General features: G+C 42.0%; 1 protein-coding gene across 1 annotated transcript in view; it reads left to right on the top strand.

Moving 5' to 3' along the window:
* Window positions 1–2,697: 2,697 nt before the first annotated feature.
* Window positions 2,698–20,338, top strand: part of LOC311126502 (NLR family CARD domain-containing protein 3-like) — a gene marked incomplete at its 3' end in the record, with an annotated part of 115,138 nt that continues 97,497 nt past the window's right edge. The window contains exons 1-5 of the mRNA XM_084200497.1: window positions 2,698–2,778; window positions 2,908–3,136; window positions 3,650–5,408; window positions 7,263–7,436; window positions 8,060–8,233. Coding sequence (XP_084056623.1) covers window positions 2,953–3,136; window positions 3,650–5,408; window positions 7,263–7,436; window positions 8,060–8,233 — 2,291 coding nt within the window. The 5' untranslated portion in view covers window positions 2,698–2,778; window positions 2,908–2,952. The remainder of the gene's footprint in view (window positions 2,779–2,907; window positions 3,137–3,649; window positions 5,409–7,262; window positions 7,437–8,059; window positions 8,234–20,338) is intronic.

Genomic DNA, 20,338 nt, shown 5'->3' with positions numbered 1-20,338 from the left:
GGAGCAAGAGAGCTATAAACCCATACTGTTTTCTGCCATATAAACCCTAAACCTAACAATCAATCAAATGTATTTATAAAGCCCTTTTTACACCAGCAGATGTCACAAAGTGCTATACAGAAACTCTTACCCTACTTATAACCTATTTTAGCCGTAACCCCTAATTCTAGGGTAGGGTAGCCTAGAACACTTTTAGAAACTATTTTAGTAATAATATTATCTTAGTAAATACAATTATAGTATTAAATAGCGTTTTGATTATTTTGTTGTTATTTTATTATATGTATAATTGCAAGACAGAACACTTGATAAATAAGACACATTTGTTTTATTTTTCAAATGTGGTTTGAATTGGGTGACCTAGTAACCTCTGTGTGAAAGTACAGCAATTGGCGTGGGGCAGGTTTGAGACTGATCTAATACACTTTATTTCTCAGCTGCCTCACCAATGTCTGTACGTGAATTAATAACTTTTAATTGCTAAATATTTCCAATAGATGGCAGCATAAGACCACGAAGCATCAGTTATAGGCTACAAGCAGCAATATGATTGACATAAAATATAATGCAACCAAATACTATATGTCCCATGATTTTCTAAAATGGTCACTCATTACTTGAGTTAGCTATATATCTCGTATTAGGCCTGTGTTGCTTTTGGAAGAGCAATTAAATAGTGACTATAGCAGTTGTTGAACCCCTGGTAAATAATCACTAGTCAGATGCTCCAACCTCAACCCTAGTATACATGCATTTTTAAATTTCTAATATTGCGATTAAACAACCTCGGAATAGAAAAGACAAGAGTGTGTCTTCCAGCCCACCAATGAATTACATCATGCAACCCTCCCGGTTAGCAAATGTACCTCAACATGCCCCTCGCTTGTGCTAGAAGGCAGAGTGCTCGCTGCTGGTTGATGAATCTGACAATGAATGTACTAGGAAAACACATTTTTCTCGACCAGAGGTGACTAAATTAATGTTCAGGCTTATTGATAATCTTTATAGTAATGAAGTATAATTTCAAAACATGAGCATAAAAACAGCTAATAATAAACATGAATCATCATTATATTATTTCACAGTAATCTGTTAAATGATTTTTCAGTCGTTCCTCTCGCGTTAGCAGTGTGGAAAGGGACAGTAAAAAGCATGTGCAGGAGTTTTCCTGTGAGGGGGAGTGGTGGTGTATCCAGGGAGAAAACTAAACTAACCTTCTGAAATGTCATTTGTGGTCTTATGCTGCCATCTATTGGAATTATAATAAAGTATATCCTTACTAAAGTAGTAATTACTCAGAATTGCAAAATATGACATTTTCTACTTCATTTTACCACTTACAACCATAAAATAACCAATTATAGCATAACAAACAATGAAACTGACATAAACCAAAAAGACCATACATTTAGTTAATTATTAATAAATTAAAAAACGATTTAATTAGATGGGTGACATTATCTGCCAAAGTAAAACCACTGTAGATAAAGAAGAGCTCTCCAGTAGGTGAACCAAAACATTCAAAGGCCATTTTCTCAAAATTGAGGTTACAAGTTTATCATCTTTCAAAGCAGAATTACTTTCCCATTGTTCCTCAACTGTAGTGTATGATATACAATTTTCTAGCTGAGTCTCTACTTGTATCCAATTTCAAAAACACAAATTTCAAATTTTGCTACATAAAATTGAGCTGATCGGTCACATTTGACTATGTAAAACTTAGCAGTACTACCTATTTCTCTGAGAGTGAGACAGATATATATTAATACTGTGTAAAACCTAGCAATACTACTTATTTTTCTGAGAGTGAGGCACTTATTTCTCTGAGAGTGAGGCAAATATATATTATTACTGTGTAAAACCTAGCAGTACTACTTATTTCTCTGAGAGTGAGGTAGATATATATTATTACTGTGTCAAACCTAGCAGTACTACTTATTTCTCTGAGAGTGAGGCAGATATATAGTATTGTGCAAAAAAACATGATTATTTGTCTCTCTGAAATGAAACCATCAAGTGATTGATTTTAATCAAACACATGCCTGTCATTGAACAACATCATGCCATGATTAGCTAGTGAAAAAACACAACCATTTATTTGATAATTTCTTTAAACAATAGAAGCTAATTTCCGAACATTTCTGAAAATGGATATATAGCGTTTTGGAATGAAACTCTTCTTATGTTTCCCCATCTGAGCTCAGAGTAGATGAGAGACGTAATGTTTGTCTCTGTTGTGTTGAAGCCCAATCAAGCAGGAGAGACCAGCCTCCCCTGTACCTAGCTGTGTGTCCATGAAGAGTGACTGGTCTATGGATCAACTTATAGAGTTCAGAGAGGGAGACTTTTCTACTGAACAAAGGTAAGAAGAACTCATGGGTCATGGTCAGTGAGTTAAACAACACTGTCTCTAGTCATTTCTCCTCTCCCATTTTCCCATTTATTTTAGTTGTTTTCATAATCCATAGGCTAATCCTTTTTTCCATTTTCATAGTCCTGAAACAATATTAAACTAACACAACATTCCCTTTGAGTGTGTGTGTTTGTGTGTGTGTGTGTGTGTGTGTGTGTGTGTGTGTGTGTGTGTGTGTGTGTGTGTGTGTGTGTGTGTGTGTGTGTGTGTGTGTGTGTGTGTGTGTGTATGTGTGTGCACTCCCTGGATGATGAGATGTAATCTCATGTTTTGTCCACAGAAACCAACAGGAGAGATCAGAGTCAGAGATTCTCAGTGATCAGTCTTCCCAGAGTCATCAAACAGACCTGGCCTCCATATTCAGTGTATGTGGTCCTGTTATGTACATTTGTTTTTGTTTACCTCAAGTAAAGTTGACCTGTCAATCATTCATTAATATGTTAATGAGAAAGCATTTAGTCTCTTGCATAACTTAATTACTTGATTTATTTCAGTTGCTTGAAGAGAATATTATAACATTTGTGAAGAACGAGCTGAAGATGTTCAAGAGGATTCTTAGTCCAGAACTCCCAGAAGGCTTTGAGAGTCAGAAGCAGGATAAGGAAGTGGTGGATGCTGAAGATGAGAAGCAGGAGAGCAGTGCCAGAGAGGGGGCTCTGAAAATCACACTGCACGTCCTGAGGAAAATGAACCAGAAGGAGCTTGCTGACACACTGGAGAAAAGTAAGAGCTGTCTGCCTCATGTTGAATGCTGTTTTAGAACATTTAAAAGCTGTAGCTAAAGTACAGCTAAAGTAGCTGTGTAACTCAATGATATTGTAGCAGCCTTAACACAACACCTAGTGACCTCATCAAGTAGCAGCAGGGATGTGTTGTGGTGATTAATTTAGACAGAGAAGAGGAGAGAGAGAGAGAGAGAGAGAGAGAGAGAGAGAGAGAGAGAGAGAGAGAGAGAGAGAGAGAGAGAGAGAGAGAGAGAGAGAGAGAGAGAGAGAGATAAAGAGAGAGAGGAGAGAGAGAGAGAGAGACAACATTATTAATGCCATCAATAATACCAATAATGATATAAATCAGTCACACCAGTGTGTAATGCATTATGAAAACATTTACAGATTTATACAGACAGTTAAGAGAATAAATGATTATAATTTAAACTTTATAAGACAGTCTTACAATACTGTAGCCATTAAAACAGACGTAATATTAATGTTGTTATTATGTTATTTCTTCATTCAGATGAGCTTGCTGTGATTTGCCAACGTGAACTCAAATCTAATCTAAAGAAGAAGTTTCAGTGTGTATTTGAGGGGATCGCTAAACAAGGAAACCCAACACTTCTCAATAAGATCTACACAGAGCTCTACATCACAGAGGGTGGAACAGGAGAGGTCAATAATGAACATGAGCTGAGACAGATTGAGACAACAACCAGGAAACAAGCAAGACCAGAGACTGCAATCAAATGTAACGACATCTTCAAACCCTTAACTGGACAAGACAAACTTATCAGAACTGTGCTGACAAAGGGAGTCACTGGCATTGGAAAAACAGTCTCTGTGCAGAAGTTCATTCTGGACTGGGCTGAAGGAAAAGCAAATCAGGATGTCCAATTTGTATTTTCATTCCCTTTTCGGGAGCTGAATTTGATGAAAAAGGAAAAACACACTTTGATTGAACTTCTCAGTCACTTCTCAATGGAAACCAAACAATCAAGAATCTCCATATACGACAAGTACAAAGTTCTGTTCATCTTTGATGGTCTGGATGAGTGCCGACTGCCCCTAGACTTCCAGAAGAACAAGATATGTTGTGACGTCACAAAGTCAACCTCAGTGGATGTTCTGCTGACAAATCTCATCAAGGGAAATCTGCTTCCCTCTGCTCTCCTCTGGATAACTACCCGACCTGCAGCAGCCAATCAAATCCCTTCAGGGTGTGTTGACCAGGTGACAGAGGTACGAGGGTTCAATGACCCACAGAAGGAGGAGTACTTCAGGAAGAGATTCAGTGATGAGGACCTGGCCAGCAGAATCATCTCACACATAAAGACATCAAGGAGCCTCCACATCATGTGCCACATTCCAGTCTTCTGTTGGATTTCTGCAACAGTCCTTGAACACATGTTGAGTACAGACAAGACAGAAGAGATGCCAAAGTCTCTGACTGAGATGTACACACACCTTGTGGAGTTTCATACCAAACAGAAGAATGAAAAGTATCTTGAGAAAGAAGAGACAGGTCCACGCTGGAATAAAGAGAACATTCTGTCACTGGGAAAACTGGCTTTTCAACAGCTTGTGAAGGGCAATCTGATTTTCTATGAAGAAGACCTGATAGAGGCTGGCATTGATGTCAATGAAGCCTCAGTGTACTCAGGATTGTGCACACAGCTCTTTAAAGAGGAATGTGTGCTGTACCAGGACAAGGTGTACTGCTTCATGCATCTGAGCATTCAGGAGTTTCTGGCTGCTGTATATGTGTTCCTCTCATTCATCAACAACAATGAGAATCTAATGGCCGAACCGCAAGTTACTGAAGTTACTGTCTACAAGAGTGCTGTGGATAAAGCCTTACAAAGTGAGACGGGAAACCTGGACCTTTTCCTCCGCTTCCTTCTGGGCCTCTCACTGGAGTCCAATCAGAAGCACTTACGAGGTCTACTGACAAAGACAAGAAGCAGCTCACAGAGCCATGAAGAAACAGTCAAGTACATCAAGGAGAAGATCAGGGAGAATCGCTCTCCAGAGAGGTGCATCAATCTGTTCCACTGTCTGAATGAACTGAATGACCATTCTCTAGTGGAGGGGATCCAAAGCTACCTGAGATCAGGAAGTCTCTCAAAAGAAGAACTGTCACCTGCACAGTGGTCAGCTCTGGTCTTTGTGTTGCTGACTTCAGAAAAGGAGCTGGATGTGTTTGACCTGAAGAAATACTCCAGATCAGAGGAAGGTCTTCTGAGGCTGCTGCCAGTGGTCAAAGCCTCCAGAGCTGCTCTGTGAGTACATAAAATGAAATTTAAGTACTAATCGTCAGGAAGAAATATTAAGTTTAGAGATTAATATGTATTATAATATATATATACTATATACAGTGGGGAGAACAAGTATTTGATACACTGCCGATTTTGCAGGTTTTCCTACTTACAAAGCATGTAGAGGTCTGTAATTTTTATCATAGGTACACTTCAACTGTGAGAGACGGAATCCAAAACAAAAATCCAGAAAATCACATTGTATGATTTTTAAGTAATTAATTTGCATTTTATTGCATGAGATAAGTATTTGATACATCAGAAAAGCAGAACTTAATATTTGGTACAGAAACCTTTGTTTGCAATTACAGAGATCATACGTTTCCTGTAGGTCTTGACCAGGTTTGCACACACTGCAGCAGGGATTTTGGCCCACTCCTCCATACAGACCTTCTCCAGATCCTTCAGGTTTCGGGGCTGTCGCTGGGCAATACGGACTTTCAGCTCCCTCCAAAGATGTTCTATTGGGTTCAGGTCTGGAGACTGGCTAGGCCACTCCAGGACCTTGAGATGCTTCTTACGGAGCCACTCCTTAGTTGCCCTGGCTGTGTGTTTCGGGTCGTTGTCATGCTGGAAGACCCAGCCACGACCCATCTTCATTGCTCTTACTGAGGGAAGGAGGTTGTTGGCCAAGATCTCGCTATACATGGCCCCATCCATCCTCCCCTCAATACGGTGCAGTCGTCCTGTCCCCTTTACAGAAAAGCATCCCCAAAGAATGATGTTTTCACATCCATGCTTCACGGTTGGGATGGTGTTCTTGGGGTTGTACTCATCCTTCTTCTTCCTCCAAACACGGCGAGTGGAGATTAGACCAAAAAGCTCATTTTTTGTCTCATCAGACCACATGACCTTCTCCCATTCCTCCTCTGGATCATCCAGATGGTCATTGGCAAACTTCAGACCGGCCTGGACATGCGCTGGCTTGAGCAGGGGGACCTTGCGTGCGCTGCAGGATTTTAATACATGACGGCGTAGTGTGTTACTAATGGTTTTCTTTGAAACTGTGGTCCCAGCTCTCTTCAGGTCATTGACCAGGTCCTGCTGTGTAGTTCTGGGTTGATCCCTCACCTTCTTCATGATCATTGATGCCCCACGAGGTGAGATCTTGCATGGAGCCCCAGACCGAGGGTGATTGACCGTCATCTTGAACTTCTTCCATTTTCTAATAATTGCGCCAACAGTTGTTGCCTTCTCACCAAGCTGCTTGCCTATTGTCCTGTAGCCCATCCCAGCCTTGTGCAGGTCTACAATTTTATCCCTGATGTCCTTACACAGCTCTCTGGTCTTGGCCATTGTGGAGAGGTTGGAGTCTGTTTGATTGAGTGTGTGGACAGGTGTCTTTTATACAGGTAACTAGTTCAAACAGGTGCAGTTAATACAGGTAATTAGTGGAGAACAGGAGGGCTTCTTAAAGAAAAACTAACAGGTCTGTGAGAGCCGTAATTCTTACTGGTTGGTAGGTGATCAAATACTTATGTCATGCAATAAAATGCAAATTAATTACTTAAAAATCATACAATGTGATTTTCTGGATTTTTGTTTTAGATTCCGTATCTCACAGTTGAAGTGTACCTATGATAAAAATTACAGACCTCTACATGCTTTGTAAGTAGGAAAACCTGCAAAATCGGCAGTGTATCAAATACTTGTTCTCCCCACTGTATATTGAAAAACAAATTGAATCAATGCATTGATGTTCACATTAGTATAACAATATGACCATACAATTCTAGGAGACAGAAGATTAATGTCCTTCTACACTACTGGTGTTAAATTAACAGTGTGTTTGTGAAATCATGATGATCTCTCTGTCAGGCTGTCAGGCTGTGGAGTCACAGAGGAAGGCTGTGCGTCTCTGGTCTCAGCTCTGAAGTCAAACCCCTCACACCTGAGAGAGCTGGATCTGAGTAACAATGACCTGAAGGATTCAGGAGTGGAGCTGCTCTCTGCTGGACTGGGGAATCCCCACTGTAAACTGGAGACTCTGAGGTCAGTATTCCTGTAGTTGGTCAACAAGTGATAACTGTTCATCAGATCCACACGTGTTTACCAGGCACACATAGTCCACACCATATGTGTTTGGACAGTGAAGTTTACAGTTTAACATTTGGTGCTATACTCCAGCATTTTGGATTTGAGATAGAATGTTTCATATTAGGCGACTGTACAGAATGTCACCTTTTATTTGAGGGTAATGGTGAGAGGTTAGCATGTTTTGTTGTAGCCTCTGTAACTTTCTCACTCATTATTATTCATGATTCATTCATGTTCTTTCTCAATAATGGCAGTCACTGGCTTGATGTTGTCATTGCGTTCAAAGAATATGGGACCAAATACTCAATACAATCTAAATCTGATACCTCACTGTCTGTCTTTTGACTCATACAACTTTTTAAACTGCTCTGGTCAGTCTACTCAAATATTTGTACTATACATGTTTCTCTCTCACAAGCAATATTATGATAATTTCTAATAATGATACTTTAATTTATGAATAGATATGGCAGGTTTCAGGACACTGATGTATCTGAAAATGTAAAAAAAATATACTGCCACTATTCTCACCACCAAAGAATAGCAGTGTGGTTTTAATATGATTTGACTCTTTGCAGGCTGTCAGGCTGTCTAGTCACAGAGGAAGGCTGTGCTTCTCTGGTCTCAGCTCTGAAGTCAAACCCCTCACACCTGAGAGAGCTGGACCTGAGCTACAATCACCCAGGAGACTCAGGAGTCAGACTGCTCTCTGCTGGACTGGAGGATCCACACTGCAGACTGGAGAAACTCAAGTATGTAGAGGGTTTATGTCAATGTTCATATCAGACATGTTGGAGTTTACAGGCTAGTTAAGACAAACATTCTGACCACCACTTGGACTAAGTTATATGCTGACTGTGTGTGTGTGTGTGTGTGTGTGTGTGTGTGTGTGTGTGTGTGTGTGTGTGTGTGTGTCCAGTGTGTTTGTATGTGCACGTGTATCACTGGACAGAGGACATACACTGGACAAACAAAAACACTAGACACACACACACAAACACTGGACACACACACACATACACACAAACAAACTGGACACACACACACACACACACTGGACACACACACACACACACTGGACACACACACTCACACACACACTGGGCAAACACACACACACACAGTGGACACACACACACACACTGGACACACACACACACACACACACACACACACACACACACACACACACTGGACACACACACACACACACACACACACACACACACTGGACACACACACACACATACTTGACACACACACACTGGACACACACACACACTGGACACACACATACTCACACTGGACACACACACACACACACACACACTGGACACACACACACACTCACACTGGACACACACACACACTGGACCCACACACACACACACACACACACACACACACACACACACACACACACTAGACACACACTGGGCACACACACTGGACACACACAAACACTCACACTGAACACACAAACACACACACACAGAACACATACGCACACACACACACACACACTGGACACACACACACACTGGACACACACACACACACACACACACGTGACACACACTGGACACACACACATGACACACACTGGACACACACACACACACACTGGACACACACACACTGGACACACACACACTGGACACACACACACATACTGGACACCACACACTCACACTGGACACACACACACACACACACACACACTGGACACACACACACACAATGGACACACACACACACACTGGACAAACACACTGGACACACACACATGAACACACACACACACACTGAACACACACGCACACTGGACTGTGCACACACTCACACACACTGGACCCACACACACACACACACACACACACACTCACACTGGACACACACACACACACTGGACACACACACACACACTGGAAACACACGCACACTGGACAAACACACACTGGACACACACACACTGGACACACACACTGGACACACACAAAAACACACACATACTGGACACACACAAAGTTATATTCTGACTGTGTGTGTGTGTGTGTGTGTGTGTGTGTGTGTGTGTGTGTGTGTGTGTGTGTGTGTGTGTGTGTGTGTGTGTGTGTGTGTGTGAGTTCACATGTATACCTCAATGACTGTCTGTTCTTCTGCTTACCGCTACAGTGTGGAACATGGTGGAGAGAACAGAATGAAACCTGGACCTAGAAAATGTGAGTGTTGACTGCTGTGAATAATATGACTAAGAATAAGTCTTAATTCAAGTGAAGTCAAAGTCAAAGACCACCATCATTACTTACTTGGTCATATTAAATATCAGCTGTAGTTCTACAGAAGCACAAATCAGGGACCCCAAAGTTTACAAAGAGTTGCTTTGACAATGTGTGTGTCTGTGTGTGTGGCGTGTTCGTGTTACATTAGAAATTTGCATGAAGGTGTGTTCAGGGTGTGTGTGTGTGTGTTCAGGATGTGTTCATTGTGTGTGTTTGTGTTCAGGATGATGATGATTTCTAATATTGTGTCTCGTTTCATCCATCAGATGTCTGTGATCTCACACTGGACCCAAACACAGTAAACAGAGACCTCTCTCTGTCTGAGGAGAACAGAAAGGTGACATGTAGGAGAGAGAATCAGCCGTATCCTGATCACCCAGAGAGATCTGAGGACTCTGGACAGGTGCTGTGTAGAGAGGGTCTGACTGGGCGCTGTTACTGGGAGGTAGAGTGGAGTGGGAGTTGGGCTGATATAGGAGTGACATATAAAGGAATCAGCAGGAGAGGACGAGGTGGTGACAGTGGGATTGGATGTAATGACAAGTCCTGGAGTCTGTTCTGCTATGACAACAGTTACTATGCCTGGCACAATAATAAGTCCACTACCATAGACGTCCCCTCCTCCAGCCCCCACAGAGTAGGAGTGTATCTGGACTGGCCAGCCGGCACTCTGTCCTTCTACAGAGTCTCCTCTGACACACTGACCCACCTGAACACATTCCACTCCACATTCACTGAGCCCCTCTATCCAGGGTTTAGGGTTCATGTTGACTCCTCAGTGTCCCTGTAAATAATAACCATGGTAACACAGACACACACACACACACACACTGGGAACACACACACACAAACACATTAAACACACACACACACACACACTGTACACACACACACACACACTGAACACACACACTGGACACACAGAAACACACACACACACACACACACACTGGACACACACACACACACACTGGACACACACACACACTGGACACACTCACACTGGACACACACACTCACACACACACTGGACACACAAACACACACACACACACACCAGACACACACACACACATACACTGGACACACACACACACACACACACACACACACACACACACACACACACATACACACACTAGACACACTAGACACACACACACACACACACACACACTGAACACACACACTAGACACACACACTGGACACACACACACACTGGACACACACAAACACACACACATGGACACACACACTGGACACACACAAACACACACTATAACACAATGCACACACACACACACACACACACACACACTGGACAAACACACACATTGGATACACTCACACTGGACATACACACACACACTGGACACACACACACTGTACACACACACACACACTAACACACACAAACACACACTGGACAAACACACAAACTGGACAAACACACAAACTGGACACACACACACTGGACACACACACACTGGACACACATAAACACACACACACACACACGCACACACACTGGACACACACAAACACATACACACACAAACACACACACTGGACACACACACACAGTGGACACACACACACACACTGGACACACACACACACACACACACACACACTGGACAGACACACACTGGACACACACACACACACATACACTGGACAAACACACACACTGAACACATACACACTGGACACACACACACATACACAAACACACTGGGGACACACACACACACACACACACGAGACACACACACACACACTGAACACACACACACACACTGAACACACACATTGGACACACACACAAACACTCTGAACACACACACACACTACACACACACACTGGACACACACACACACACACACACACACACACACACACACACACACACACACTGGACAGACACACGCAGGACAAACACACACACACACACATACACTGGACACACACACACACTCAACACACACACACACTGAACACATACACACTGGACACACACACACATACACAAACACACTGGGGACACACACACACACACACACGAGACACACACACACACACTGAACACACACACACACACTGAACACACACATTGGACACACACACAAACACACTGAACACACACACACACTACACACACACACTGGACACACACACACTGAACACACACATGCTGAACACACACACACACACACACACACACTGGACACACACACTGAACACACACTGGATACACACACACACACACAACCACACACACACTAGACACACACACACAATTGACACACACACAAACAGTGGACACACACACTCTCACACACTGGACACACACACACACACTGGACATACACACACACACACACACACACACACACACACAGGACACACACTGGACACACACAAACACACACAGGACACACACACAGGACACACACACACTGGACACATTTCCATGTGTAGGATTTTGATGAAAGGAAATCCCATATAGCCTACTGGACAGGACTTTGCTATGGCATCTTCTGTTTGGGTGTCTCAGGTCAGGTCTGAGCCATGATCAGAATGTGTCTCTGTGTTTATTTCCAGCCCTGCCATTTCTACCTGTCCTGATCTAGTGTTTCACCCCTGACCTCCTCACACCGTCTCACTGTCCATGTCTGCTTTTAGCTCCCACCTCTACTTCACTGTGTTATAATGGACCTTATGCTTGTTATGTCACCTCTGTAACCAGTTATCAAACATACTGACCTTTCTGACCCTATCCCATGGCCCTACTTTCTACAGCTGAACATTTAAATTCCTCTATGAGTTTTGTTTAGTGTCCATTTACTTATCTATGTATTTGTTGTATATTGGGTTTGTGCTGCAGAGCATCATGGGGGTTTGTATGTGTTGAGATGATCACGTTCCAGATAAATGGTTGATCTGATTCCTGTCTCCCGTCTCATCATTATTGAATTGTTATACAGACGTGGTTATGAAACCAACGAGACATAACAACAGATTGGCGATGAGTAAGTCTGAATCTACAGGAACTATTCTGTCTGGAAGAAGTGGGTTTTTACAACTGTTTAAAACTGTTATTTTCTGTGGTCCAGTCTAGGCTAATGTTAGCACAGTGTATTGCTAGCAGAGGCAAGTGCATATTCGAGCTAGCTAAGAAAGAGCGTTAACCAGTGTTGTAAAGTACTTAAGTAAAAATACTTTAAAGTACTACTTAAGTCGTTTTTTGGGGGTATATGTACTTGACTTTACTATTTATATTTTTGACTACTTTTACTTTCACTTCACTACATTCCTAAAGAAAATAATGTACTTTTTACTCCATACATTTTCCCTGACACCCAAAAGTACTCGTTACATTTGAATGCTTAGCAGGACAGAAAATGGTCCAATTCACACACTTATCAAGAGAACATCCCTACTGCCTCTTATCTGGCAGACTCACTAAACACAAATGCTTTGTTTGTAAATTGTCTGAGTGTTGGAGTGTGCCTCTGGATGAATGTACATTTTAAAAACAAGAAAATCGTCTGGTTTGCTTTATGTAAGGAATTTGAAATGATTTATACTTGTACTTTTACTTTTGATACTTTAGTATATTTTAGCAATTACATTTACTTTTGATACTTAAGTATATTTAAAACCAAATACTTTTAGACTTTTACTCAAGTAGTATTTTACTGGGTGACTTTCACTTTTAGTTGAGTCATTTTCTATTAAGGTATCTTTACTTTTACTCAAGTATGACAATTGGGTACTTTTTCCACCACTGGAGTTAACATCGTCATGGACGGCAGAAAAGGACTGGAGACGGACATCGGAGCGGGAAAACAACGTGATTAAAAAGGAGGAATATACAGTGATTAAAGGAAAGGACATTTATTCAACTGTGAAGACAAACCTTTTAATTAAATCTGCTAAATGAGCGAACTTGAGGAGGAAACGTCAGTGAGTGAAGTGAATGAAGATCACGTGACTGAGGAAAATATTGCTTTGGTTGAGGACAATATTGAAGTGAGTGACAATCAGGAGCTTATTGAGAAACGAAAAATGGCTGGAATTGTTGGAAACATTGGACAGTCTAATGAAAGTATTGAGCAGTGGAGCTCATATACAGAACAGACATGGATGAGGACAACATTGTGCCTCCATGTTTTAGTGTAATGGGGCCAAAGACATTTAATTTACTAGGCAGCCTGCTACAGCCAGACAGAACAGGTAATAAGACGTATGGGGATATTGTGGAGATACTTAAAGGACATTTTTCACCAGAACCACTAGTTAATGCTGAAAGGTTCAGGTTCCACAGGAGACATCAGGAAGAGGGAGAATCAGTAACAATGTTTGCTGCTGCATTAAAGAAACTACCAGAACACTGAGTTTAATGCTGTTCTAAATGACATCATTAGAGACAGACTAGTATGTGGGCTACGGAGTGAAGCTACACAAAAGAGACTGTTGACTGAAAGTCATCTGACCTTGGCAAAGGACATTGAAATCAGTGTGTCCATGGAACTAGCTGCTAAAGAGGCTCACCAGTTGAGTTCATCAGGAACTTAGTGGGTTCATCTAACAATCCTAATCATCAGCTGATACATTTTAATCTCATACACAGGGTAAACCTTCCACCTAGAAAACATCATTTAATAGAAATCACAACCGCTCCTCTGTGTGATCTATGTAATCAAGGTGCCTTGGGCTCATTTAATCATATGTACTGGGAGTGACCAGGGGACATGTTTTGGAAAGAGGTATCCTCATACCTTGTTCCCCCAAACTGTTATTACTGAATGATAATTCACCACTGTCATTACAGCCAAGACGTATAATGTTGTCAGGTTGGACAGCAGCTAAAAAGATGTTGGAACTAAGATGGCAACCACCACACCTCATTGGATCAGCACTTTTATAGATATCATTTATTTAGAACTATCCACTGCTAGGATCCATGGGGCTAGCCAAACAACAATTGCAGCTGAAACCATAAAATAACTCCTGTAGTGGGTTTTACCCAACAGATTGCCCATTCATGATCATTTCGTGCAAATGTGTACCTTACTGATTTTATTATTATATAATTGTATTTACATACAATAAGTGGTTTCCATAATATACTGATATACATTTTATAATTTAACAGTGTTCTGTCTCTAGCTGTATAACCATTCCTGCTGCTATTTGTTCTTGTCTGTGTTCCTTTCAAATAAATGAAAAGTTGATCACAGAGTTTCAACTGAAAATCAGAGACCAGGAAATCAAGTCACATGCTTCCACTGTGGCAAGGTGGGACATCAGGTATCAACATGCTGGTGGAAGGACATGGATTGTCCAGTCTGTGGTAAAAAGGGCCATCAGGTGTCTACATGCTGGTGTAAGGACATGGATTGTCCAGCCTGTGGTAAAAAGGGACATCAGGCTTCTACATGCTGGTGTAAGGACATGGATTGTCCAGTCTGTGGTAAAAAGGGACATCAGGCTTCTACATGCTGGTGGAAGGACATGGATTGTCCAGTCTGTGGTAAAAAGGGACATCAGGCTTCTACATGCTGGTGGAAGGACATGGATTGTCCAGCCTGTGGTAAAAAGGGACATCAGGCTTCTACATGCTGGTGGAAGGACATGGATTGTCCAGCCTGTGGTAAAAAGGGAAACAGGAAACAGACATTCCAACGAAAGACAAATAGACATGTTCACACTGTTGAGTAAGAGAACACTGAGGTGAGTGACTCATCAGACGAGGAAGTCACACTGAAAATCCGGACTTTTTCCTGGCGGGTCGCACGGCTACTATGTCTCGCCCTTGCTAGAGGGACAGCCGGTGGGTATGGAGATTGACACAGGGGCAGCTGTATCTCTTGTGTCAGAAACAGGGACGGCCTGTTCAATAGGGCGATATGGGCGACGCACTGCCAAACGGGAAAAGGAAGGGATTTTTTTTCTAATCAATTATATCACGGCAACAGTAGTTATCAGTGTTCACGTCTGATCTGCCAGCCACTAAATGTCAAATCAGGCTAAAGTCGTGCTTCAAATGGCCCCGCCCGTTTTTGGGGCGATTTCAGTCAGGTTGAAAATCGCCCAGAAGTCTCTCATAGCCTGTCATGTAAAATCTATTTTTTTCAAATTTCAAAGCTTTCAATACATTCTCTATGGGTGTCTGTGGGCTTGCATTTACGCGCTTTCGTCATACGTGACGTAACCATGAACGTAACTAAGACAATAGTGGCTAGCAGCGTCTCTGTTGCGACCTGCAGTGTGGCGTTATTTTATGTTTTTAATTTGTAGACTTAGTTTACAAACATTCTGCCAACCATGGATTTCCAGTGTTGGGTTTTGGACTGATCTTGTTGATCGTGTACATACCCGCTACGAACGGACTAAATAATGAAAACGCTGCTGGCAGCGGAATCCAATACAGCTGGGAGACTTGGCTGGATGACAGAGTCCCGGACAGAGAAGTGGAGCCGGCCGGCTTCACCCTGGTCAGAGCGGACCGCGATCCTGGTAAGAGAGCGACTCTGTACCCCGACATTGAACTGCTTTCTGTGTCATTGCGACCTTACTATCTGCCCCGTGAGTTCCCCCAATTGTTTGTTACCGTTGTGTACTGTTGATAATCACAAGTTTACTGGAGAACTGAGACCAAGTAGAGACTTTGGACAGGGTGGATATGGTATAATAAAGGCAGTTTATTCAGAGGTAAATATATCTGGAATCGCGTGCACGGACTCATTCGTCAAACTCTTAGGAAGAAGAGAGCCCCGAAAACATTGTGTGCAGACATTTTATACAATAAATGATGTAGGTTGAATCTAGTAGTTCTGATCTTCTGATTGGCCCTGATGAGTTGGGCGAGGTCCCCTCCACTGTTGCATTGGCTCTGAGTCGGGTTCTCTGTCTTCAAATGTTCAGCCTAAAGAGAGGGGATTTGTGTGTGTGTGTGTGTGTGTGTTTAACAGTGATGATGTGTGTGTGTGTGTGTGTTATCAGTGATGATGATGTGTGTGTGTGTGTGTGTGTGTGTGTGTGTGTGTGTGTGTGTCCTCAGAGCAAGAACTCGTGAGTTGGAAGAACTGAGAGACCTATGGCGTGGGTGTTGTCCTTGGCCACCTGCTGACAAGGCTGACAAGATAGGACTCTTTTGTCCATTGTTATAGGATAGGAACAGCATTGATTGAAAACAAACGCCCAACACAAAATGGGTCATGCACAAGATTTTAGTCAGACCAAGCTATAACATTATATATTTACTACGACAGTACATTCAACAAAAAGCTAATATAACAAAGGCATCAGAGATTATTTATAATCTGTCACAGAAACTGGAATCCATCTCCCCAGATCAGTCAATAAATGCTTCTGGTATTGACTTATATGCTGCCCCTGTCTTCATGTTGTTGCTGGACATATCTTTTTTAAAATGTGTGTAGGTCACCTAAATCATCAGAAAAATTGCCCCTCCTGAGAATTTTTTCAGGAGCCGCCACTGGTCAGAAACAATACACTGAAACACCTTCCACTTCAACCAGCGCACCTCGTGTTAAAGACTTACACAGGTTAATCTCTTGCTGTGAGAGACATCACTGATGTGACAGTTCAGGTAAACAGACAAACTGAAAAGCTGCCACTCTATGTTGTGAAAGGAGACTATGCATCACTACTGGGATGTTCATAGTTGGAGAAAATCACACTGGACTGGCCATCAGTGCATACAATGACACATGGAGACACAGACCTACCTGCCATCTTAAAGAAACATGGAGAAGTCTTTAATGGACAGCTGGGTAGTATGAACGACATTACAGGGAAGCTTAGCATTAAGCCAGACAGCAAACCAACGTTTCTGAAAGCAGGACCTGTACCTTATGCTATCAGACCAAAAGACAAGGCTGACTTGGATGCTTTAGTCAACAACAAAGTACTGGAGCCGGTCAGCATGAGTGAATGCATGAGCAACACCCATCTACCAGTCCTTAACACTAGAACCGCCTGTTCTTTCAGCATATCAGAACCCGCTAGAGAAAGTTACCAGGCGTCCACTTTAGCATATGCATCAGATGCATATCAACCAGCAAGGTGCAAGGTGTGCAAACATGGTTTGTTAAATAAATACTTGATAAATAGTGCATTAACTGTTGTAAATTATTTATTGCATTAAGAAATATTAGTGGAAATATATCAATAAAAAAATAACAACAATAGTTAATTCTACAAAAAAGGCCTATAGCCTATTTCTGTTTCCCTTACAATGAAAACATTACTGTGTAAACCATTTAATCAACTTTATTTGTAGATTCAATTAGAAATAGAGTTATAGTACTTAATAAAGTCAATTTACAGTTTATTTTGACAAAGTACAAATAAAAAAAGTATAATAATAATAATATAACTAGCCAGGTGTTCAGGTGAAATGATTTGCTGTCTTCCTAAACAAAAGCACCAGTGCATGAACAATTGTAAAGGATGAATTAAATAAATATATATTTGTGGAAATATATTCATGACAAGATGTAAAAACAATAATGTGTTGATTGTATCAGACACTGTACCGAGCCTTTACACATGAACCGATCACGTCTTCTCTTTATGCTTCAGGTCCACAAATAAATCAAATCGGTTCCCTGCACACAGTTTTCATGGGCCTTGTTCGGTGTTCACCTGCCGACTTGACATTGTGTCTTTTTCCCCAGTAGGAACTGTGGTGCTTGGGGAAGAGGGAGAGCAGGACCTGCTGACTTGACATTGTGTCTTTTTCCCCAGTAGGAGCTGTGGTTCTTGGGGAAGAGGGAGAACAGGACCTGCTGTCTTGACATTGTGTATTTTTTCCCAGTGTCTTGGCGGCCTGCTTGGTGACCCCCTTTTACAGAGTACAGTCAACAGGCCAGAGGAGAGTACCCCCTTTTACAGAGTACAGTCAACAGGCCAGAGGAGAGTACCCCCTTTTACAGAGTACAGTCAACAGGCCAGAGGAGAGTACCCCCTTTTACAGAGTACAGTCAGCAGGCCAGAGGAGAGTACCCCCTTTTACAGAGTACAGTCTGGACATCTGGTCTAGCATCCACAAAAATAAAATAGAAAAGAAAAGGTTATAATTATATAGAATGATAATACTAATAGTAATAATATGAAACTAATATAATAAAAGGGGATCCTATTTGGTGTTTGGCAGATGGGAAGGCTATCTGTATATGGTAGAGATACTGTATATACCTTTGTGTGATTGTAGTCTGTCACTGTCTCCGGTTTCTTCTTCTGGTCACCGCCGGTGGCAACAGTGGGGTGCATGGTGCTGAGGAAGCTAACACTTATTTATTTAACATCTGTACACCGTGAGTGTTGCTTTACCACTCTCCATCACACAGTGAGTGTTGCTTTACCACTCTCCATCACACCGTGAGTGTTGCTTTACCACTCTCCATCACACCGTGAGTGTTGCTTTACCACACTCCATCACACCGTGAGTGTTGCTTTACCACTCTCCATCACACCGTGAGTGTTGCTTTACCACTCTCCATCACACCGTGAGTGTTGCTTTACCACTCTCCATCACACCGTGAGTGTTGCTTTACCACTCTCTATCACACCGTGAGTATTGCTTTACCACTCTCCATCACACCGTGAGTGTTGCTTTACCACTCTCCATCACAACGTGAGTGTTGCTTTACCAGCAGCTTCTGCCTTTGTTTGTTCACTGTTCTGAGCAGGATAGTCTTCTTTACAATCAACTTGTCTGACAGGGAAATTGATGTGAAGAAGCTGTCTATGGTCCCATTTCTGCCTTTGCCCATGTAAGGCTCAAAACCACAGTCAAACAGTCACTCACCCGCTGGCCTGGTTTCATCTTTCCCCAGATATGGAAAGACATTGAGCAAGTTGGTTTCGACATCCGCTGCTAACCAAAACAGAAGTCACATGCATCATTATTAGTTTCTATCTGGTTTCTATTGGCCATTCATCCATTGACAACCGAATAGCATATTTTAACTGGATGATGTTACTAGTTTCTGCTTAGTTGCCAGAGAAATGCTGCTGCTGGAGTGGTCATCTGCTAAATACATTGACAGCACAGATATTGTTGAGAAAAGTGACATTTGGAAATAGAGCTTCACCTCTTGAATTTGCAGAGTTATTTGATAAAGGTAAGTGTCATAGAAACTGCAGAATTTGCTCTTTCAGATACAGCACTATATAGAAATCACAATGTTTTACCTGCATGTGACTCTGAAGGAGGATTTGATAAAGAGATGCTCTTTTTTGTGTGGCTTAATTCGTGTGAAAATACACACATTTTTGTGCGACTTCATTCATAGGAAAAAAATACATTTTTGGGGGCCAACCTTGGAAAAATGTTTTGAAAGTTACTGGAGCAATGCATTTTGGGCAATGGTGTTCTACACTGCCTTTTTAGTTGTTTTCACATTTCTTTATATATATTTAAAAAAATATGTTAACAACCCAATATTGTTAATCAACCAGGTTGTCACCGAAATACTTATAATATAATAGTAGTTTTTTATGCTTGTTTTTAGCGTAAACTTTGGGATACTGGTAC

Source organism: Coregonus lavaretus (assembly GCF_964263955.1).
Source record: "Coregonus lavaretus genome assembly, contig: HAP1_SCAFFOLD_287, whole genome shotgun sequence".
Taxonomy (NCBI): domain Eukaryota; kingdom Metazoa; phylum Chordata; class Actinopteri; order Salmoniformes; family Salmonidae; genus Coregonus; species Coregonus lavaretus.
Note: the sequence above shows the minus strand (reverse complement) of the source record. Positions and strands in the feature narration are given on the sequence as shown.